Below are 23,507 nucleotides of genomic sequence, written 5' to 3'. Positions count from 1 at the left end.
TTGCTGGTGCCCCAGGAGAGGAGGATGCTGATCCTGGCCTCCCTGGGCAGCCGGAAGAGCCTGCCAGGATCCCCAGGGAGCAAGCAGTAAGACCTCTGCATGTGGGGAGAGGGAGCCTTCTGGATTTTCCTCCATGGACCCCTGACTCAAGCTGTTGTAGCTTCTCCTGCGGCCTAACCCACTTTCCTTCCTTGATTGACCCAGCAGTTCTTTATGTCTGGAAGATGCAAATAAGCACAACGGATTTTCCTGTTGCATTCCTTCCGTGTTCCTCTCATTGACTCTTCCTCAATTTAGCTGTGATTCCTGCATGGCCCTTTGGGTCTCTTCCGAACCTATAATTCTATGAGTATGAATTTAAGCTGGAGAATTTCTGGAATTAATTCCAGAATTAAGGGATGTGATGCATGCAAAGTTGACTGTAGCTACATGTTTCCTTCTGCTCCCTGTCATTTCTCCACCTCCACCCCAATTTTGGCGACGGGCGTCGATATAAACGCTGCACTGCTATGGTATTATTGTTATTGTTATGGGGTTTAATGTTGGGGTTTGGGTCACCACTGTGGGTTTGCGTTCATCAGCGATAGAGGCCTCGTGGCCCTCCATAGGTTATCATTATGGATGGCATGGAGAAAGCGTCTAGAAAAAAGTTTTACTCCCTCTCTCATAACACTCGAACTCGGGACATCCATTGCAGCTGGATGTTGGAAGATTCAGGACACATGAAAGGAATCATACAATCATAGAAGTACATTTTCACGCAGCACATAGTTGAACTGTGGAACTTGCTCCCATAGGGGTCAGTGATAGCCACCAGCTTAAAGGTAAAGGGACCATTAGGTCCAGTCGTGATCGACTCTGGGGTTGCGGCGCTCATCTCGCTTTATTGGCTGAGGGAGCTGGCGTACAGCTTCCGGGTCATGTGGCCAGCATGACTAAGCCGCTTCTGGCGAACCAGAGCAGCGCACGAAACGTCGTTTACCTTCCCGCCGGAGTGGTACCTATTTATCTACTTGCACTTCGGCGTGCTTTTGAACTGCTAGGTTGGCAGGAGCAGGGACCGAGCAACGGGAGCTCACCCCGTTGCGGGGATTCGAACCACCGACCTTCTGATTGGCAAGTCCTAGGCTCTGTGGTTTAACCCGCGTCCCTTAGCCACCAGCTTAGATGCCTTTAAAAAGGGACTAGACAAACACATGGAGGAGAGGGCTGTCAAAGGCTACTAGCCACGATGGCTGTGCCCTCTCTTACATGCTGCTCTGTCATAATGCTGGAGTTGATGCGGCCCCCTATTGGCAGCTACGGAAACTGCTGCGTGATAAGAGCCTTCCAATTATACTTATATAGTAAGATAGAATAAATAAGTTACAATTTGGTATCTTCGGGTTGGGAGATGGGAACAGGGAAATGAGCCAAGATGCGATCTTGGCAGACCCAGTGTTTGCAAGACTCCTGAATGGAAGGAAAAGAAAAAAAAGAGGTCTACCAGGGTTGCTGTGGCTACAACACTGCTACCATTAGCACTTGGGAGACATGACATGAATTGGCAGTGGGGCTTCCTAAACAAAAGTTGTGCTATGATCTGAAGGCTGCAGGTAGCTAGAAGTGGCATTGGCCCAAGACATTTTGCTGTCTTAGATGGAAATGAGGTGATGCGACTGGTAGTTGTATCTGACTTCAACAATAGTGACCAGGCAGTGTCGTTGTCCGCACCAGGGAGTGCAGTGCTAACTCAGGGGAGTATTGGGCAGGGCAAGTGGTGCTTCATCCTGCAGACCTCACTGCCACCTCTTCACATTTTGCTGCCTGAGGCAGCTGCTTCCCTCTCCCTAACATTAGAGCCGGCCCTGGTTAGAAAGAAAGTTTGAAGAAAGTTCATCGCACCAAGATCAGGAAAATAAACAGATCATATATTTTTCTTTTATAAAGTTTGTTTGTTTCATTTAATAATGTACATAAAACTGAGAGAACTGTTATAACAACAGATGGAAATCAAAAGATGGAAAACAAAACTATAAAATAGGCGCATTGAATGAGTACAGTTGCACATGGGTTAAAATAGCCAAATCCAAGAAAGAAATATTAGCGTTCTCTGATTATCAAGCATGGTTCCAGATTTGCCAAGCTTGTGATGAGAGTTGCCTTGAAAATGATGGTTTTGCTGCATAACAAAGGAATGCGAAATCATATTAAAAAGCGCCTTGAGGTTTTGGTCCTTGTTGAAATATCAAATTATGCATAATTTTCTCCATTCTAGCTGTATTCCAGAGTTATACCAAGCGTCCAGTGTAAGATTTTGGACTGTTTTCCATTGTGCTGCCGTAATTATTTGAGCTGCCAAGATCATCTATAAGACCAGTTCTTTTGACTATATATGTACATTGCTATCAACAGAAATATTCAGTAACATTGATTATGGACAGCAAACCTATAGTCTCTATAGTAATATTAATCATTTTTGTCAAAATTAAATTCCAAAAATCTTGTGCCAACTTATATTCCCACAATAAACATGTACCAAGTTTATCACAACCCATCCAACAATTACCTGTTTTGGAAGGAAAGAGTTTTGACATTTGCAAAGGAGGGCGATACCACCTGTGTGGTTCTTTAACCTCAGAAAACTGGAAGCAGGTTTTAAGGGTTGTGATCCCCACATTTTACTCCCATGATAGACCCCCGTTTTAAAGCCTGTGTTTACGTGCATTTCCTGTTCTCTTCCTCTGCTGCTTCAGATAAAGCACCTCTTGAAGGAAGACTCGGAGGAGGCCGAGCTGGTCCATTTCCTCAGCGACTACCCGGCTGAGGAGGGCTTCCGCCGTGTGGAGCCGGGAGAGGCTTGGAAGGACAGGGGCCGCGGCGGCGGCGCAGAGCCCGAGATGTTCCCCAGTGCGGCGCTCAGGACCCTCCCCGACGAGGCCTCGGAAGAGAAGGAGCAGAAGGGCTTCCACCGCCCGCGGCCTCTGGATCTGAAGCAGCACATGGCTGCTCCAACGCCCCCCAGCCCGTCCCGTCCCAGAAGCCCCTGGGGCAGGCTGGACCCCTATGAGTCTGATGAGGTATGCAACCCCCACTCCCTCCCGGATCTCACTTTGGCTTTCCTTCTCTCAAGCTTTCCATACACAACCAGCTCCAAACTTCTTGGCGTTGAGGTGGGCATATTTGGCCTCATCTCCTGAGGTTCATAGAACCGTGGGATTGGAAGGGACCCCTAAGGGTTATCCAGACCAACCCTCTGCAATGCAGGAATCGCCAGTAGATGGCCAACCTCTCTTTAAAAAGCTCCAACAAACGGGAATCTTCCACCTTCCCTGGTAGTCCATCCCACTGCCGATCAGCTCTTGCCCTTCCTAATGTTTAGTCAGAGTCTTCTTTTCTTGTCATTCAAGTACAGTTGTATGGGTCCTGCCCTCTGGAGTGACAGAAAACAAGCTCGCCCCGTCTTCTGAGTGCAGGTTCCTCAATCCAGTTTAGATTTCTTAAAATGGCGGGTGCTTAGCTTTCGTGGGCGTGGCACATGCGTTCTTTTGCCTTCCTGTCATTTGTTATGTTAACGTGTTTTTCAGCCATTCTGCAAATTCATCTCCTTCACACTTTTTCCCACCCTACCTTGGTGGAAGCTTTGGCTGAAGGGTGGCTAAGAAGTGTTCTAAATAAACTGATAAATCTCACGGGTGATCTCTGGGAGGACCTCGCTGGAGATGGTAGAAATACAGCATGTGGAGCATACCCAGCACACATTAAACTCCATGGGATTTTCTTCAGAGTGGGCGCGTGTAGGACTGTCCAGTTAGGTGGTGTTTCTCTCTTAGGCAATATATAGCATATGATTTTTGTTGCAGGGTCTTTAAAACCTTTTGCTAGGCCAGGCCTCTCAAGGACAGGATGGGTTGTAAATAACAAGAAGTATATGAATAAGTGGTTTGGACTGACTTGTTCCAGCTGTTTGGAATTCTGAGATTCTTCTAACCACACATTTCCCCTTCCTTCCTTCCTTCCTTCCTTCCTTCCTTCCTTCCTTCTCTCCCTCCCTCCAGGATGACAAAGAGTATGTGGGTTTTGCCACGCTCCCCAATCAAGTCCACCGGAAGTCTGTGAAGAAAGGCTTCGATTTCACCCTCATGGTTGCAGGTACCAGGGCACTTGAGGGGGGGGCAGCTGTTCCCACTTCCTGCCTTCTCAATTACACATGAATATTTCAAGGTAGAGCCAGTGCAATGCACAACAATGAATTCTGATTAAAACAGGCTATCAAGTTTCTAGCTCTCTGCCAACTTATGTTGAAGCTGTACGTTTAGGAGCACTTCCAACGCACTTTTGGGTGGTTCACAGACCTTCCGGGGACTGCATTCTGGCCAGTACCAGATCAGGATGGAAATTGCGGCCGGCAGAGTGTGGTGGCACATCAGAGGGCAAAGCTGCCACCCCAGGGCGGATGCCTTAGCCTTTTCCCTCATAGTCATCCACACTAGTAACTCCCTTATGAAGAAATGGGCTTTTAAGGTGAGAGGAAAAGTGAGTAGAAGGAGACATGATGGAAGTGTGTGGAATTAGGCATGGCATGAGAAAAGAGGATAGAGAAAGCCCCCCCATGACACTAGAACTTGTGGATATCCAATGTATTTACGATATGATACGATACGATATATTTATTGTCATTGTCCCATACAGAACAATGAAATTGAAAAATCTACATAAGACATTCAAAAACTCCTAAAAACTCTGAAACCCCATTTTAAAATACAATATACTATAGAGTATATACTGCGTTTAGAACCAGAATTGCATTTGGGTAGAAACTGTTTCTCAGGCGGCTAGTCCTAGTCTTTATAACCCTGTACCTTCTTCCAGAAGGCAGAAGCTGAAAGAGATCATTTCCAGGGTGTGCACTATCCTGCTCTATCTCTGCAGCTTTCTTATGGCACCTGGAAGCATAGATTTGATCTAAGGTGGGAAGAGTGCACCCAGTTATTCTCTCTGCAGTCTTTACAACCCTGGACAGCATGTTTTCCCCCTGGCTGTGCAGCTCCCAAACCACACACAGAGACCATAAGTTAATACACTCTCCACAGTACAATGGTAAAATGCCATCAACAGGTCCTTTGAGGGCCAGATCAAAGCAGTCAAGTGGGCACATATGGGATAAGGTGACCTCAAATGTAAACTGGTCCCTAGTTTTTAATAATAAATAGTACCACCTTGAACATGGCCTGAGCTTGTTCTCTTTATTTAAAAAGCTATCATTGGTCTGCACTTTTCCTTTTCTTCCCAAAAGTCTGATTCTTAAGGATCCAACTTCCTGTTGAGTGATCTTGCTTGCCCCCCCTCCACTTTCTCTTCGCAGGAGAGGCCGGGCTTGGGAAGTCCACCCTGGTGAACAGCCTTTTCCTCACAGACTTGTACAAAGACCGCAAACTCTTAAATGCCGAAGGTAGGTCAGTCGGTCGGTGGGAGTTCTGAACCAGCCTTTGCCCCTGTTCTGACACAGCGGAAGATTTAAACTGGGGAAGCAGGTGGGGATGTTGCTCTCAGGCTGCACAGGGGAATCTGGCTGGCTCCCAGTGGAATAGGAAAATGCCTTCTACCAAGTCAGGCTGTTGGGTCTGTATTGTCTGCACTGACTGGCAGCAGCTCTCCAGGGTTTCAGGCAGGGAATCTCTCCCAGACTTACCTGGAGGATGCCAGTGGGAGTGGAAGCTGGGACCTCCTGCATGCCAAGCAGATTCTCTGCCACTGAGCTATGGCTTTTCCCTTAAGACATAGCAGCATATATCTAGCTAGACCATGGATCCACCTATCTCAGTATTGTTGACACTGACTGGCAGCAGCAGGGTGTCACGCAGGACGCACTCCCAGCCTTACCTGGGATGCAACCTGGGATCTTCTGGGTGCAAAGCAGGTGCTCTAACCCTGAGCTGCAGGCCTTTCTGGGCTCAGCAGACCCCTGCAAGGCAGTTCTCATGGGGGTCATGCCAGCCAGCGGCTGCTAACAGCTAAAGAAACCCTCCATGTTTAGGAATAGTCTACCTCTAATACTTAGATGCTGGTGATGAAGCAGTGAGGAGGATGGGACGGCCACTGCTTCTTATACCCAGAACGCTGACCTGGTCAGACGCATCCAGCCTTGATTTGTCGGTTATGTTCTCGGCAGAGAGGGATTCTCAGGGTTTGAGGGTGAGGTATCCTCTCCTACTCCCTCTGGGCCCCCTGCTCCTCCTCCTCAACCCCCCCCCCATGTTCTGAACTCCTTCCTTCCGTCTTCCCCACGGCCAGAACGGATCCTCCAGACGGTGGAGATCACCAAGCATGTGGTGGACATCGAGGAGAAGGGCGTCAAACTGCGCCTGACCATCGTGGACACACCAGGCTTTGGAGATGCCTTGAACAACACAGAGTGGTACGGCCACCTCCCGAGGGGTGGGGGGCAGCAGAGAAGCAGAGAGGAATTAGCCCTGGCAGCTTCTCAGCAGAGCTGCTTGGAGGGAATCCCATTAAGCCATTGACCTTTGGGTGGGGGCCAAGGAGGGATAAAAATAATATGTGGAAGACAAAGTCTAACTGGCTGTGAGGCAGGTAAATCCCATGGGAGCAGGATTCAGGCGAGAGCTGCAGTGCCTTGATCTGCCAGTGAAACTGGTTCATCTAGGGGAGATTATTATTATTATTATTATTATTATTATTACAGTCATACCTTGGATCCCGAACGCCTTGGTACTCGGATGTTTTGGCTCCCGAACACCGCAAACCTGGAAGTGAGTGTTCCGGTTGGCGAACGTTCTTTGGAACCCAAACGTCCGACAGGGCTTCCGCAGCTTCCGATTGGCTGCAGGAGCTTCCTGCAGCCAATTAGAAGCCACGCTTTGGTTTCTGAACATTTTGGATGTTGAGTGGACTTCTGGAATGGATTCCGTTCGACTTCCAAGGTGCGACTGTACTACTACTATTATTATTATTATTATTATTATTATTATTATCTATCTGTCTAACTATTAAATTTGTATACTGCCCTATACCCGCAAGTCTCAGTGTGGTTACAACATAAAATCACAATATAAAAACACAAAATACACCATAATTAAAAAAAAAAAAAAAAAAAAACTCCCCTCCCCAACACATTTTAAAAGGGCATTGGATGTCACTTTTTTGTCTGGCGCCTAAACGTGTATAATGAAGGCACTAGGTGAACCTCCCTGGGGAGAGCATCCCATGAACAGGGAGCCACTGCAGAGAAGGCCCGTTCTCATGTTGCCACCCTCTGGACCTCTTGAGGAGGCGGCACACAATGAAGGGCCTCAGAAGATGATCTCAGGGTCCGGGTAGGTTCATCTGGAAAGAGACGGTCCTTGAGGTATTGTGGTCCTGAGCTGTTTAAGGCTTTATAGGTCAAAACCAGCAGTTTGAATTGGGCCTGGAGATAATTGGTAGACAGTGCAGTTGGACCAGGATCGGTGTAATATGCTCAAATTCCGCACTAGCTGAAGTTTATGAACCGTCTTCACAGGCAGCCCTGTGAAATTTGGAAATTGCTTCCGGGTGGAAATCACAGAAATGTCCGGGAAAATCTGGACTCATGGCAACCCTTGTCAGAAGTGTAGATTTTTGACGATCTTCCTAAAAAATGGCTGCCACCCTAGTCCTACCCATTGCTCAGGATAGGAAAGTACAGAAGCCAAGGGAGCCAGCATAGTGTACTGGTTAGAGTGTCGGAATTGGACCTGGGAGACCAGGGTTCAAATCCCCACTTGGCCTTGAAGCTCATTTGGTGACCTTGAAGGCCCAGCCACTGCCTCTCAGCCTAACCAACCTCATAGGGTTGTTGTGGGGATTAAATGAGGAGCAAGAGAGAGAGTTATGTACCCCAGCTTGAGCTCATTGGAAAGAACAATGTGGGATATAAATCTAAATCATGAATATAAATATAAAATAGGAAATGCAAAGCTTTCCTTTTACACCAGGTCTTTAGCTTTTAATTATCGAAGGCCTTTTCGTTCGGGTGAAATGTTTTAATCTAATTTTTCAGAACGCAATTGTCTTTTAGATTTTTTTAATGTTGCTTTTAATGTCTGCTTGTGTTGGTTTGTTTAAAATAGTTGTAAGCCGCTTTGAGTTGCTATGGTAAAAACAGACAAAAATATGATTATAATAACAGTAGAGAAGCAAGTAAGCAAACAAACAAATAAATACAGAAGCCATAGCAGATGACTTGCCTAGATTCTGATTAGGTATGGGGCTGGGTGAACTCAGGATATTTACTCACGCCTTTTGTACGTGCCATGGAAAATGCTGGTGGGCACGCTAGCGCCCGTGGGCACCACATTGGGGACTCTTTGCTCTCTAAAGCCTACTCAATTCCCTCTGCAGCTGGAAGCCTGTGGCTGACTATGTAGACCAGCAGTTTGAACAGTACTTCCGGGACGAGAGTGGCCTGAACCGGAAGAACATCCTGGACAACCGCGTCCACTGCTGCCTCTACTTCATCTCACCCTTTGGCCACGGGTACGAGCTGAGTCTGGCCTGCCTGGGCTCTGGGAGGGGCATGGGATGATTGCAGAACTCAACTAAAAATTGGGCAGATGAGAAGCTGAAACTGACGGATCTGTCCCAAATTGTTGCAAAACGTCCAACCCTCCCAATGCAAGCCATGCGGGGTTGGACTAGATGAACCTTGGGGTCCCTTCCAGCTTCACAATTCTACGATTCAAAGAAATAATTTGAATAGAAAGACAAAACTTGGTGATGTTGCAAAACAATCAGCTAAGACCTCAGTGTGCATCTTGAACCACATCACCTGGGCTCATTATGCAGCAAAGAAAATACAATTTTGAAGTTTTCCTTACTGTGTTTTGAAAATTTTATAAACCACCTAAAAAAAAAAACTAAACAGAAACTAAGCCTAGAGCCACAGGAAGCTGCTTTATACTCAGTCTGACCATTGGCCTGCCTTGCTCAGTGCTGTCTACACTAATTGGCAGCAGCTCTCCAGGATTATCAGGCAGGGGTCTGTCTCCCAAGCTCTACCACTGAGCTGCAGGCCTTCCCCTAAAAACAAAGATTCTAGTCCTTATGGTTGAGAAGAGAGAGCTGGATTAATTAGGAAGCTGCCTTATGCTAGTCAGACCATTGGCTCCTCTTGTTTAGTTTTGTCTACACAGACCGGCAGCAGCTCTCCAGGGATTCAGGCAGGAGTGTCTCCAAACCCTACCTGGAGATGCCATTGGGGAATGAATCTGGGATGTTCTGCATGTTGCTCTGCCACTGAGTCTTCCCCAAACTGTTATGTACTGAAGTTCTCACCCTGGGCCAGCAGGGGGATACTGTAGATAGTTATGCAAATGAAGGATCGAAAGTGACATTCAGTGATTGGATAGTTTGTATGCAAATGAAGGATCGAAAGTGACGTTCAGTGATTGGCTAGTTACAGAAAATGGTTACTGTTGCATTCTAGTGGAGCGCTATATAAGCAGGCTGACTGAGCTCCTCAGTTCAGTTCTGTTCCAGCTTACAAATAAAGAGCTGTTTTGGAAGAATCGCTGTGTCGTCTGATATGTTCGCCCACAACTTAACACTGGTGACGAAGGTGGGATCGATGGACATCAGAGCACAGCCAGATGCGGCCATCCTCTGAACTGAGCTGAATCAACTTAACACAAACAGTGTGTGTGTGTGTGTGTGCGCGCGCGTGCGTGTGTGCGCGTGCGCTGTACACTTGAGACTTGCCTTGTCTCTCCTTGGCAGGCTGCGGCCTCTGGATGTCGAGTTCATGAAGGCTCTCCACCAGCGCGTCAACATCGTTCCCGTTCTAGCCAAAGCGGACACTCTCATGCCTTCCGAGGTCGAGAGGATGAAGAACAAGGTGAGGAATTGGGAGCGGGGAGGGAAGATGAGGACCTTCCTTTTTTTAAATAATAATTTTCATTGAGTTTACATTTTACCATAATCACATTCCATTGCATAATCTCATAAACAAAAAACAATGCTCAAACTGAGCTTCGACTTCCCCCCCATCCCACTCTTTGGCTTTCATAAATAATCACTTACATCTTAGCATTTCTATTACCACTTATTTACCTTCTTTCTTTCTTAATAAAATTTACCTCATTCAATGTAAACCAGATCCCAATATTAACATTACAAAATATTTCAACTCAAACCTACAAACGTTTTCAAATGTTTACAGTTTTCTTTCATATATTGTATGAATTTACTCCAGTCCTTTTCAAACAGTTCGCCGCACTGATTTCGGATTTTCCCCGTCAGCTTTGCCAATTCTGCATATTCCATCATCTTAGTCTGCCATTCTTCCATTGTTGGACGTTCCTGCTGCTTCCATTTCTGGGCCAAAAGTGTCCTTGCTGCCATTGTAGCATACATAAATAAATTTACATCTTTTTTAGGAATTTCGTCTCCAATTATACCTAACAAAAATGCCTCTGGTTTTTTTGTTAAAAGTATATTTAAAAACCTTTTTCCTGGTGGCCCTGCCAACTTTCCCGGGCGGTGGGAAGTTCAGGAGAAGCGCCTTTGCCCCAGGATATCTGCTGTGACCTGAGATCCTCTCACACTGGCCATGGGAGCATCTGGAGAGCCTCGTGGCTACTGTCAGGCCAAAGGGAGTCCATCTACTCCAGCAACCTGTTCTCACAGTGGCCAACCAGATGCAGTGGGTACTAGATCACCCTTTGGGTTCCTTCCAACTCTACAGTTCTAGGATTCTAGTAATTTGTTTACCCCATGCACACCCACTCAGTTGGTGGAACAGACGCCACGTAATACTCGTTCTGCATTTGTTAGAACCCGGATCTAGTTGTATGGCACTTACACTTTGGAACTCCCTGCCTCTTGATGTCAGGCAAAGCGCCTTCACTGCCCTCTTTTTGGCACCTGCTAAAAACATTTTTGTTTAGAAAAGCCTGCCAAAACGTTTAGAAAGCTGAAGCGAGTTTTAATCTGCTTTTAGAGTCTATTGTTATTTTAACTTTTCGAATGTCTTAGATGCTTGTTGCTAGTTTTACTTATTGGCAATTTAAATTTTTTAAAATCTTTTTTTTATGTGTGTGTGTGTGTGTGTGTGTGTAAAGTGCTTTGAAGTTTGTTTGCTCTTTACAGTTGAGCTGTGTATAAATTTTAAGTTCCTCTTCTTCAGATCCGCGATGAAATTGATCAGTTTGGGATCCGCATCTACCAGTTTCCTGAATGTGATTCGGATGAAGATGAGGATTTCAAGCTTCAGGATCAAGCCCTCAAGGTGAGGGGGAGGGTATATTTTGTGAAAAAATGTGTGTTGAAATGCCTGTTTAAATACATTATACAGTGGTACCTCTGGTTAAGAACTTAATTCGGTCTGGAGGTCCGTACTTAACCTGAAACTGTTCTTAACCTGAAGCACCACTTTAGCTAATGGGGCCTCCTACTGCCGCCGCGCTGCTGCTGCACGGTTTATGTTCTTATCCTGAAGCAAAGTTCTTAACCTGAGGTAATATTTCTGGGTTAGTGGAGTCTGTAACCTGAAGCGTATGTAACCTGATGTACCACTGTATGTGTGTGTGTGAAAATGTAAGAACATTGAAATTCAGCTTTATATAGTGTTAAACCACTGGCCCATCTAGCTCAGTATTCTTTGCACTGACTGGCAGCAGCTTCTCCAGGGTTTCAGGTTTCAGCCTTACCTGTGGATGCTGCTGGGGATTGAACCTGAGACCTTCTGCACGCCAAGCAGATGCTCTGCCACTGAGCTACACCCCATGACCACTTAACATTCCGTTAAGGTGGAAATGGAGAGCCGGGGTGGTGTAGCGGTTAGAGTGTTGGACTAGGACCTGAGAGAGCAGGGTTTGAATCCCACTGAGCCCTGAAGCTCACTTTGGGCCAGTCACTGCCTCTCAGATTAACCAACCTCACAGGGTTGTTGTGTAGATTAAATGAGGAGGTGCAGGAGACTCACATATGCCACCTTGAACTCCTTAAAGGTGCAATATAAATATATATATATTTAAATATGGATGGAGCAGATTTACAAATGAATGCTTTTCACAGTGACACAGGCCAGAAACCTCCTGAGCCATCCCTTACCTGTTTCTGTGCTCCTAATATTTTGCAAACAGCCACTTGTGTTCTTGCAATGCTATGAGGCCCCTGACCATGAGGTTCTCTTCCAGGAGAGCATCCCTTTCGCCGTCATTGGGAGCAACACGGTGGTGGAGACGAAAGGCCGGCGGATCCGTGGGAGGCTGTATCCATGGGGCATCGTGGAAGGTAACCAACAGAGCCCTTCCTAGATTGTGCTGGTTCTGCTGTGCCTGCAAGGAAAGCCACTCATCTCGAATTTGGAGGCAAGAGGTAGCATGGCATAGTGGTTAGAGTGTCGGTCTAGGACCTGGGAGACCAAATCCCCACCACTCAGCCATGAATCTCACTAGGCGACCTTGAGCTCAGCCACTGCCTCTCAGTCTAACCTCCCTCTCAGGGTTGTTGTAGGGAGAAAATGGGGGGGGGGGGAATGAAAAGTATGTCCGTCACCTTGAGCTCCTTGCAGGAAAAGGTGAGATATGAATGCAATCAATCAATCAATCAATCAATCAATCAATCAATCAAACAAACGTTTGACTTTCCATGATGCCCAAACTAGGCCAGAGCTTGATCTCAAGAGAGGCAGCGTGATGTATTGAGTAGAGTGTTTGACTAGGACCTGGGAGAGACCAGGGTTCAAATTCTCACTTAACCATGGAGCTCACTGGGTGACCTTGGGCCAGTCACTTACTCTCAGGCTAACCTACCTCACAGGGTTGAGGCAAGGATAAAACGTGAAGGAGGTGAACCATGTTTGCCACCTTGAGCTTCTTCATCTGAGGCCTTTGTTGATGTGCCTCCTCCATAACAGTTCCAGAGGGCGGCAACACGAGAACAGGCCTTTTCTGTGGTGGCTCCCCACTCATGGAATGTTCTCCCCAGGGAGGCTGGCCTTCATTACATATCTTCTAGGCACCGGGCAAAAACATTCCTCTCCTCTCATCCCTTTGTTTAGTTAGCCTGTTAAACTGTTGGTGGGCGGTTATTGTTTTAGTTTGTTATTATGGTATGCATTTTTGTGTTTTTATTGTAAATGGCCCTGTGATCTTCGGATGAAGGGCAGTATAGAAATCTTTGTAGTGGTAATTGTAATAACAACAGCAGCAGCAGCAGCAACAACAAATTGCTTAGTGGGCCCATGCAGGAAGCAGAGCAAAGCCAGCCCAAAACTGATCAAGGGTTGAATTAATGACCAGTTACAGGGGCTTGAAATAATTAATTTTGGCAGTGGGGTGTCTTACCTTTGCAAGCAGTGGGGTAGAAGTCCCAGAAAGATTTTGTCCTCTTCCTCCTTCCTGAGTCCTGAACTACAGGTGTTCAGAGGAATGCACGGCTTGTGTGCAGAGAAAGGAATAGCCTTGAACCATCTCCTTGCATCTCTCTAGTAACATCCAGAGGAAAAAGGCATGTGACCTGATGTGTGTCCCCCTCTATCCATCCCCCCTCCCCAAGTATCAGCCAATAAAGAAGAGTGGCAATGGTGGGTTGGGGTGGGGCTTTGAATGATATGACATCACACCATGTCCTTTTAGAATGCCTGCTCTGGCCCTGAACAATTGGATCTGGAAGCTGGAATACAGTGGTACCTCTGGTTATGTACTTAATTTGTTCCAGAGGTCTGTTCTTAACCTGAAACTGTTCTTAACCTGAAGCACCACTTTAGCTAATGGGGGCCTCCTGCTGCTGCCACGCTGCCGGCGCATTATTTCTGTTCTCATCCTGAAGCAAAGTTCTTAACCCGAGGTACTATTTCTGGGTTAGTGGAGTCTGTAACCTGAAGCGTATGTAACCTGAAGCGTATGTAACCCAAGGTACCACTGTATGAGAAAAGCCCTCCTGGGTCCAGCACCCTGTTCTCACAGTGGCTGACCAGATGCCTTTGTGAGAAACCCGCAAGCAGGATTCAAAAACAAGAGCCCTCTCCCCTCCTGCGTCTTCCAGGAAATGCTATTCAGGAGCATCATGGCTAGTAGCCACACAATAACCAGACTTCTTTTCCTCCACGAATTTGTACAATCCCCCCCACCCCAACACACTTTTAAAGGCGTCTTAATTTGCATTGTTACCATGTCATGTGGTGGGGAGTTCCGCCTGCTAATGCTGCCTTCTCCTGCACAGTGGAGAACCCTCTGCACTGTGACTTTGTCAAGCTGCGGACCATGCTGGTGAGGACCCACATGCAGGACCTGAAGGACGTGACGCGGGAGACCCACTATGAGAACTACCGGGCGCAGTGCATCCAGAGCATGACCAGGATGGTGGTCAAAGAGCGGAATCGCAAGTAAGCCGTTAGCCTGTGTGCGCTTGCATGTGTTATCTGGGGCTGGCGGGATCAGGGAGTGGGGGGGATATGCCCCCGCTCTGGGACGGAGCGCGACTCCCCCTCCCCGACCTCAATAACATGCTCTTGCCCCCTCCACCCTAATAACAGGCATCAGGCGGAGAGATGGACAGTGCCCCCAGCTGGGGCAAGGGTGTAAGACAGAGAGAGAGAAGGATTCAGCAGGAAGGTTAGCGCTGCCTACGATTCCAAGATCATTATCTCTTCTTTTTTTATTAAAAAACCCCAAAAAACACTATTGTTTTAGCCCCCGCCCCCCAAAGCAGGACTTGAGTTTATTAAAACCACAACAGGCCACCATTTTGCAACTTTAATAAATTATTCACAATTGGAGCATTATTTATTTGGAGCATTATTTATTTGGAGCATTATTTTTTTAAGAAACTGCCTGCTCCCCACCCCTTTTCTCTTAAAGGATTACAAAAACAACAACAATAGCAAACAAACAAACAAACAAACAAGCAAACAAACCCCACAACTTGGGATCAGTTTACTTGCAGGATCACCTTACCCCTTATACACCCACTTGATTGCTTAGTTTTGTGGAAATAGCATGTGTTCCACACTTTGGAACTCCCTGCCTCTTGACTTAGGCTGGCTCTTTTGCTGTACTCTTTCTGGTGGCCTGCTAAAAACATTTCCATTTAGGCAAGCCTACTCAGGTACGCAGAACATTGATGTGTGCTTTATTCTGGTTTTCAGCTTATTGTTGATTTTAATTATTTTTCAGTAGCTCTTTTTAACCGCTGGTGGTTTTATTGTTTTAATTCTTTCTGTAAACCGGGTGTGATGTCTTGCTTTGTTTTGCAATCAAGGGATGTATAAATCTTATGAACTAACTAGATAAGAGATCAACCGCAATAACAGGCCCTGTCCTCAGGCTGAGTAGCCTAAAAGTGATCAAGGGTAGAGAGGCCTCCCTCCGTAAGAAGGAGGAATCAGTAACCATTCCCCTAGGGCAGCCCCTGCTAAGCAGTTTCCCTCCAGATGTTTTTTTATGGGAGTTTCCAGCAGCAACATTTCAGAAGCATCACTGCCTCTAACCGTGAAGGCAGAGAACAGCCATTGTGACTAGTAGCCATCTTCTCCTCCATTCATTTGTCTAACCCTCTCTTAAAGCCATCATGGTTGGTGGCCATCACTGCCTCCTGTGGGAGGGAGTTCCACAGGGTATGTGCTGCGTGAGTTTTAGTCCAGAACATCTGGGTGTTTCCAGGTTGGAGGTGGTCATCCCAGGGACTCCCCAGTATGAGTTTGCTTTGGTTAATTCCAACCGGTAGATTGAATTCTAGCTCCCCCTAGTGGCTTTCTTCCTCTTTGGTCTGTAGCCTTTCGGTCTCTGAAGCTCATATCCCCACCCTCTCCTTCCATCCCAGAAGCATGTACGGCCCACCTACCTTGCTGCTACCCAAGTCCTTCCTCAGCTCCTTCATTCATTCTTTTCCACATCCCTCTTTCTCTCAGATCTTGCCCCTTCCTCTCGTGATTCCCTGATCTCCACGCTTCTTAGCCCATGACCCTTTTCCTTTCCTTGGGCTGCTAGCTTCTTGCCCCGTTCTGGATCTCCTCTGCTCTTAGCCGCCTTCCTCTTCTGCCCCCTTCCAGCCAACCGTGCTCTGCTTGCATTTGATCCCCAACTAAACTGACCTCTCACTTTCTCAACGAGAGTTGCAGTTTGCCAACATTCTGTGACTGCCCTTTTGCTCCCTGGAGTTGGAATTCCTGTCACTCGGCCAAAGGACAGGGGAACACACACACAACACACACAGAGAGAGGTGTACCTAGGGGTTGGCGAAGCCAGACCCCGCCAGGGACGTAGACCAAACAAGTGGGGGGTGGCAAAAATCACCTACCAGACTAGGGAGTGTGTGGCGTGAGTGGCCACAGACCCATCGCTGATAAGGCGAGATCTTATCCAGGAGAAGCCGTCTTGAACTGTGGCACGAAGGCATGCAATTTTTTCTTTCCTTCTGCCCTGCCCTCACTCTGGACGCTTTGACTACTAGGGCTGTGTAAAATGTAGTACAGTGGTATCTCAGTTCTCAAATGTAATCCATTCCAGAAGATCGTTCGACTTCTGAAACGTTTGAAAACCAAGGCTCAAAGGGCTGGCTGCAAGTTCAATTGGAAAAATTGAAAAACACACAGCATAAGCTATTCAACTTCCAAAGCACGTTCGAAAATGGAAGCAATTACTTCTGGGTTTTTGGCGTTCAAAAACCGAAACGTTTGGCTTCCGAGACGCTCAAAAACTGAGGCACCACTGTAATTTCTAATGTGGCAATTGCAATAAAGTGGTTTTTTTTTTCTTATGGGGGGTGCTGATACAACTCCTTGCCAAGGGCCCAGGGGACCCTATGTATGCCTCTACGTGCATCACACCCAAACCAGAAGCTCTGCCTACACAACCCATGGTTTGGCCTTTCAGTTGTCTAGGGTATTATTCTGCACTCCCCTCACTCTGTCTGCATCTTCAGCCATGAGCCCCCCACAAAATCTCAAGGGGCAAGACCAACATAATGGGAAACATAGGATTGTAGAGTCAGTAGGGACCCCAAGGGTCATCTAGCCCAACCCCCTGCAATGTCTCAGCCGCCTTCTGCCTTGGTTTCCCTGATGGTGAATCTAAGCCTAGTGTTTCAATTCCCTTGTTCTGCTTGCCGCCATCTTTTTGGGGGAACCAAGGAGGGACTCCTCATCTTTGAGACTCTGCTGCAGCGACTGTTCTATGGAGTGAGCGACTGAGGTCCCTTTTCCTGGCCGAAGATCCGCGCAGCGTTTCCCACCCGCCCCCCACCCTGGGGCTGCGCCACCAACATCCTCCTCCTCTCTCTCTCTCGCTCTTTCTCTCTCTCCTGGAGACCTGTGTTTTGTCTGGCGTCCGTGCATTTTTACATAAATTATTTTCTTTCTAACCCATCCTTGTCTCGGACCCTTGCCTTGTGTCTGTGGGAAAGCAAAATGTGGGTTTTTTGGGGGGGAGGAGTGCACCCCCCATTTGGCACGACACTATTGACCCCAAAGGGCCATGTGGCCTTTTGCCCCACACCTGGCAAAGGGGTGATGTTGTTGTGAGCATAAATAGCCATGCCTGCAGCTGGGGAGGGGATGAGAGGGGGATTGAGGGAGGAGTTGTTCCTTAACAGGAGAGAAAACAACAATATAGGATGTGGTTTGGGGTCAGCTCTGTTGAAGTGGGTGGGAGCTTCACAAGCAAGGGAGAATTTGGCCATAAAGACATCAAAGGAAGGTAACTGCTGTTGGGTGAGCCCAGCTTCGCCTCTGGCCCCGCCCACCTCTGCTACACAGCCCCAGAAGGTTGTCAGTGCAGGCTGTCAATCATGTGATGTCACAATGATGTCAAGTCAGAGCCAACTCACCTATAAGGCAGGGTAAAGCCTCTGCCTCAGGCAGCAGAAGCCCTCAGGCGGCATGCCCTGCCTGCTCCCCCCCACCAACGACAGAGAAGCAATACCACCAACTTGGGACAAGATGGTGTCCATTTGGTTGAGATCTTGCCCGAAATCAGCGCAATCTTGCCCAAAATCAGTGCTGGAAGTGGTGATGCTTCTCCACCAGTCGTGAATGTGGCGGGCCCCTTCGTCAGGCGATGATTGCAGGGACTTCAAAGCACCTTCCAGGGCTTGGAAAGCGCTTTGAAGGCCCACTAATAGGCTGAGGCTGGATGCCCTGGGATTGTAGGGTTGGAAAGGACACCGCCCGCCCCCGGAGTCACCTAAAGAATCCCTGATAGATGGCCATCCAAACTCTGCTGAAAAGTCATCACGTGACAGCCCTTTAAATGTAGGGCATGGCTTGTGGGCAACGGCCTCGTGGGTCAAACAGGCACCCTTGTTAGGCCCAATTTGGCTCATGGGTTGGAGGTTTCCCACCCCTGAAGTAGATTCTCACCCAGCAAGGGTTGGCAAAGGAGATTTTTGAGTGTCGTATTGCCATCACTGGACAACTGCAGAAGTCATAGCACAAGGATGGGGGGTGCGTGGGAAATGGGGAAGCCTGTGTCATGGATTTGCCCTCCACCTCACTAAGTCTGCTGTGTGGAGGAATGGGGGCATTGATACACTGCACAACCTGGCTTTTGACGGAGTGCATCAGAACAGGATCATAGAATTGTAGACTTGGAAGGGACCCCCAAGGGTCATCTAGCCCAACCCCCTTCAGTGCTGGAATCACAGCTAAATAATCTTTGGCAGATGGCTGCCCACAGCCCACTCCTCATTCCTCAAGGCCATGTGCCATGTTCTTCTTTCACACCACTTCAGTTACTCTCCAGAGCATTGGAGAGTTTGGTTGGGGGATCAGGAACTGCGCTGAACTTGCAGGTCAGCCTTGAAATGTTCAGAGGGTCTAGACAAGGCATAGGCAAACGCCAGCCCTCCAGATGTTTCGAGACTACAATTCCCATCATCCCTGACCACTGGTCCTGTTAGCTAGGGATGATGGGAATTGTAGTTCCAAAACATCTGGAGGGCCGGAGTTTGCCTATGCCTGGTCTAGACTGTCACCAGATCCAGATGACTCTACGGAGCAGCACTGCATTTATTTATTTCAATTATCGCATTTATGCCTCAAGGAGCTCATGGTGATGTACATGGTTCTGCTCCTCATATGATCTGCACAACAATCTTGTGAGGTAGTCTAGTCTGAGAGAAGACAGAGAATGGCCCAAGGTCACCCAGTGAACTTTTTGGCCAAGTAAGGATTTGAATCCTGGTCTCTCCCAGGTCCGAGTCTGACTCCCTAACCACTGCACACACTGGCCCTCTTATAGCATCAGTATCCTTTATGGTGGTTGGCCAAGATGCTCTGGGTCATCCCATAACTTCTGCTGCTACCCTAAGAACCCTTTAGGGTGGGGACAAAGCAGGATTGTGGTACTACATTCAGAGGCGAGAGGGAGTAGGAAGGGGCCTGTGGATGGAACATAAGACTCACAGAATGACAAAGTTGGGAGGTACACACCCCAAGGGTCATCTAAAACCCAGGAAACGCATCTCTCAGCAGGCTTGACACGGCATAGGGTTCCCACGTGAACCGAGAACCAGCGCTTCTCCGAAGACCATTTTCCATGATGGTACCTTTGGGGATGTGCCCTGACTTTTAATGCTTCTCTCCATCGCAGGAGCTTGTGACTGGGGGTGGGTAAGAAAAAGTTGGAGAGAAATTGAATGGGTAGGATGCATATGCTTGGGAATGTCATGAGCCCCTGCTAACATTTAAAAAAATGGTATATTTGCACAAGCATATAGTGCACAATATAACCATCTCCCTGCATACCCCATTAATCCCCCTCTTCCAAATCCACTAATCTGCCTTTGCAACAACATCTCTGCCCTTCGGCCACTTATCAAGCCATGGAAATATTATATAGAAAGCTTCTATTGAGACAGATGCACCCAGTATTGTCTACACTGACTTGCAGCAGCGTCTGCAGAGACTTTCAGAGAGGAAGCCTCTCCCAGCCCTGCTTGGAGAAACCAGTTTGGAGGCGTGAACCTGGGACCAACTGAATGCCAAGCCAGGTGTCGTCCTTTGCAGAAGACAGTCCTTTTTTTGGACTTAGACTACCCCACCAAAGAAAAAGCAAAATGGGGTGTCTGTAGCTGCACACCCACCGTGAGCTCCTCGTCAGCAGAACTTATCTTGCACTTCCATCTTTTGAAAGCCACCTATCAGAACCTAAGAAGACCCACCTAGTCAAGCATCCTGTCTACACATTGGCCACAACAACTCTCCCCATGGCAGACTGCCTCTGCCAGGGGAGGGAGAACTGGTAGCCATGATTGGTAGCTTTCCTCCTCCTTCTCCTCCATGAATCTGCTTAGTTTTCTTCTAAAGCCATCCAAGCTGGTGGCCATTGCTACATCTTGTGGGAGCGAGTTCCGCAGTTCAACTTGGCCCACAGGTGCTCAGCGACCTGGCTGGGCTTGCAGACCAGGATCCCTGACCATTGGCAATGCTGACTGGGGCTGATGGCAGACATGGATTGAGGGGAGCAAAACCACTTTGCGGGGGGTGGGGAGGCGCAACAACTATGATTTAGAATGGAGAGCACAAGGCGGAGGGGTGCCGAATTTTGGCATTGCACAGGACGCCACTGGAATTTGAGAGCCCCAAGGTCTGCTGCTGCTGTTGGGCGTTGTAGCCCAGCCAGAACTGGGTGGGGGAAAACCTGTTGTATCTCTAGATGCTCCTTAAGAACATCCCTTGTTGGAGCAGACCGACAGAGGAGGAAAGTCCTTCTTTGCAAGAGCCCCAAGACTCTGGAGTGAGTTCCCAGAGGAGGTTCAACACTCTGGTTCGCTGTGGAGGCTCAGAAAGTCCTACTTATTTAGGTAAGCTTTGCGGGGTGAAGAGCGATTTGAGAGCAACACTTTCCCTAAGAGCCTGACACTGGGCTTTCCCCTTCCCTCCTCCAAGGTGTTACTCTCCATTTTAATTGTTGGATGTCTTTGTGACAGCTTTGTAGGATGATAGTTAAGTGAGTAAATTTAAGGACCTCATTGTGGGGTGGAGAAGAGTCAGTTGTTTAGGCATCTCTGAACAGCTGTGTCTTGTAGAGTTGGGGTGGTGGTGGTGGTGGGTGCAAACACATCTTTGCTGCTTTTGGCTTTGATGGCTTCTCTCTCTCTCTCTCTCTTTGAAATAAATAAATAGCAAATTGACAAGAGAAAGTGGGACAGATTTCCCCATTCCGGCCATCCCCTCAACACCAGATGTGGAGACAGAGAAGCTGATCCGGGAGAAGGACGACGAGGTGAGTGGCATGGTGGTTACCTGCAGGTCAGATGAGAGCGAAAGAGATGGGAACCCAGTAGGGCTGGGAAGTCCCCAAACAGACAAAGAATTCGCGGCCGCAGGAGGCAGTGGGGCCCACCAACTTTGAGGACCGCACATATTCATGGAGAGGGCTGCCCCCATTCGGAAGCAGCAGCAATGCCTTTGAATAGCAGTTGGTGGAGACCACAGGAGAGGAGATAGCTCCAAGTCCTCCTTGAGGGTTTCCCTTTGGCCCCTGTGGGTCCGGCCTGTTAGCCTGCAGGGCCCCATCACTTAGTGGTAGCTCTTTCAGCTGAGCTCATTCTTTTGGGATGCTGGACACTTAAGCAGCCATCTAAAGTCACGAACTTGTCTGGCAGCCTCCTGCCTTAGATTGCAAGCCTCACTGGGTACAGGACCCCAAGAATTGGAAGGGACTTAGGGCATCATCCAGACTGACTCCACCAAACCCTCGACAGTATGAGTGATTCCAGATTTAACCGCTCCGAAATTTCCTAAATTCAGAACAGCCTATATATGAATTTGCTAACCACCAAAATAAATTGGCATGTCTTCCTCTAAATCCCAAGGTGGAGTGTTTTCCTTGTGGCTTATGGCTAGAGGACGCCACGTCAGAGGGAACAGAGCCACAATTTAAAAGACCCAGGCCCAGTATCAAGGGGGGTGCATAATGTTTGTGCCTTGCAACTCAGGTCTGATTCCCTCCCCACTTTTCAGTTACGCCGAATGCAGGACATGTTGCAGAAAATCCAGCGACAGATGGAAGATGCCCACTAGCCCCCGACCCCTCAGATCCTGCAAAAACACCTTTGCTCCTTGCGCCCCCCAGAGACACAAAATGTTTACATCTCAGCTGCTCCATCTGCCCCTCCCCAGCGCTTGGCCCTGACGATGCACCTTGCACCTTAAGCTAACGGTCATCCGATGCAATGATCATCGCCTTATAACCGACACTCCGCCCTGCTTCTAGATCAGATTTCCTAAGGAACGAGGAGCTCACCCGGGCGCCAAAGATTCTGCCTGCGACTCTCCAGCATGTGAGAATGTTCTGCCTCTTGCTCTCCTGCCTGACCTGAACCCTTTGGCAGCCGTCGCGATAATGATTTGGGTACAATTTCTTTTCCTTTTCCAACTCCTTTTCCAGCTGCAGAAGGATTCAGCAAACACGGATTTTTCACTTCTAGCTGATGGCAATGTGTGTCCTCGGATCATTTGCCCAGCAAATCCCACCACGGCAACCTTAGCTTTTGCCTCTGGCTAGGTACCAGATTTTTTCTTTTTAATATGAGTCACTTCTCTGATCAAACACACCCTCTGCCCTCCCTGTTGCTGAAAACTTATGACGGGGCACTTTATAGGTGAAATTACAAATTTGAAACCCAGATGCATTATCAAACTGCCTGTTTGAGAGATCAAATTTTATTTATTTCAGAAAATTTATACAGCGCTTGATTGTAAAAAACCTCCCAATCACCCTCAAAGCAATTTACCAAAAAGATAGAACAATGATTTTATCAATAAGAAGTGACAGTGATAATTTAAGACTTTCGGAAAGTTAAAGTAACAGTAAACTAAAAACAGATTAAAACTTGCACCGGCTTTCTAAACATCTGGGTAGTCTTGTTTAACCAAGAATGCTTTTAGCAGGAGCCGAAAAGAGTACAGTGGAGGTGCCTGCCTGATGTCAATAGGCAGGGAGTTCCAAAGTGTAGATGTTGCTGTGCTAAAAGTTGGAGTTTTTAAAAGGGCAGAACGGATATTCTGCTGACTGAAGCAGTCAAGTGGGCATAAATGGGGTAAGGCGATCTCAGGGGGTTGTTTTAAAATTTGACTTTTTTTTTTTTTTGCTCCTCTTAATATTTTTTAAGAAAGGCTATGGGTGTCAACTGGTGCAAGGTCTCCAATTAAAATGAATGGGAATTCAATATCTTTTTGCACCCAAGAAATCCTTGGTGGCTTTGTTCCTATGAATATGAAATACATTTATTTTATATCCTGTTTTTTTTTTGGGGGGGGTGAAAAACCCAACAACCCTCCCATAATTGAGAAATGCTCAAAACAAAACACGGAATTAAAAGAATTTTTTATTTTTTTTTTGCAAGTTAATTTTATTCAGGACAATTGGCCTGAGAAATTTACTTCTTTGTGTCATAAGGGTTTCTGGCGCAAACTAGGAGAGCATCAGGGTGTGTTTTCTTGCTCAGTCAAATACACCTGAACTGGAGCCAAATCGCAGAATGAACCTCTACTCTGTGGCCTAATTTGCTCAGAAATCTTCCAAGAGGTCTATAAACTTCAG

The 23,507-nt window shown here is 47.5% G+C and overlaps 1 protein-coding gene across 2 annotated transcripts in view; it reads left to right on the top strand.

Moving 5' to 3' along the window:
* LOC308464498 (septin-4-like) overlaps window positions 1-22,966 on the top strand; it is a 32,063-nt gene extending 9,097 nt beyond the window's left edge. Inside the window, exons 2-12 of one of the 2 annotated variants that reach the window (XM_080983846.1) lie at window positions 2,736-3,059; window positions 4,038-4,131; window positions 5,345-5,431; window positions 6,274-6,397; window positions 8,362-8,496; window positions 9,736-9,853; window positions 11,144-11,245; window positions 12,156-12,252; window positions 14,185-14,347; window positions 21,086-21,185; window positions 21,926-22,966. In XM_080983846.1, coding sequence (XP_080839972.1) covers window positions 2,736-3,059; window positions 4,038-4,131; window positions 5,345-5,431; window positions 6,274-6,397; window positions 8,362-8,496; window positions 9,736-9,853; window positions 11,144-11,245; window positions 12,156-12,252; window positions 14,185-14,347; window positions 21,086-21,185; window positions 21,926-21,985 — 1,404 coding nt within the window. In that variant the 3' untranslated portion in view covers window positions 21,986-22,966. Of the gene's footprint in view, window positions 1-2,735; window positions 3,060-4,037; window positions 4,132-5,344; window positions 5,432-6,273; window positions 6,398-8,361; window positions 8,497-9,735; window positions 9,854-11,143; window positions 11,246-12,155; window positions 12,253-14,184; window positions 14,348-14,497; window positions 14,739-21,085; window positions 21,186-21,925 lie in introns of those variants that run through there. The other variant, XM_080983847.1, reaches the window with a different exon arrangement.
* The last annotated feature ends 541 nt before the right edge of the window (window positions 22,967-23,507 follow it).

The sequence above is a fragment of the Podarcis pityusensis genome (genome assembly GCF_964106645.2).
Source record: "Podarcis pityusensis genome assembly, chromosome: 15".
NCBI lineage: Eukaryota > Metazoa > Chordata > Lepidosauria > Squamata > Lacertidae > Podarcis > Podarcis pityusensis.
This window is presented reverse-complemented; position numbering and strand designations above follow the sequence as displayed.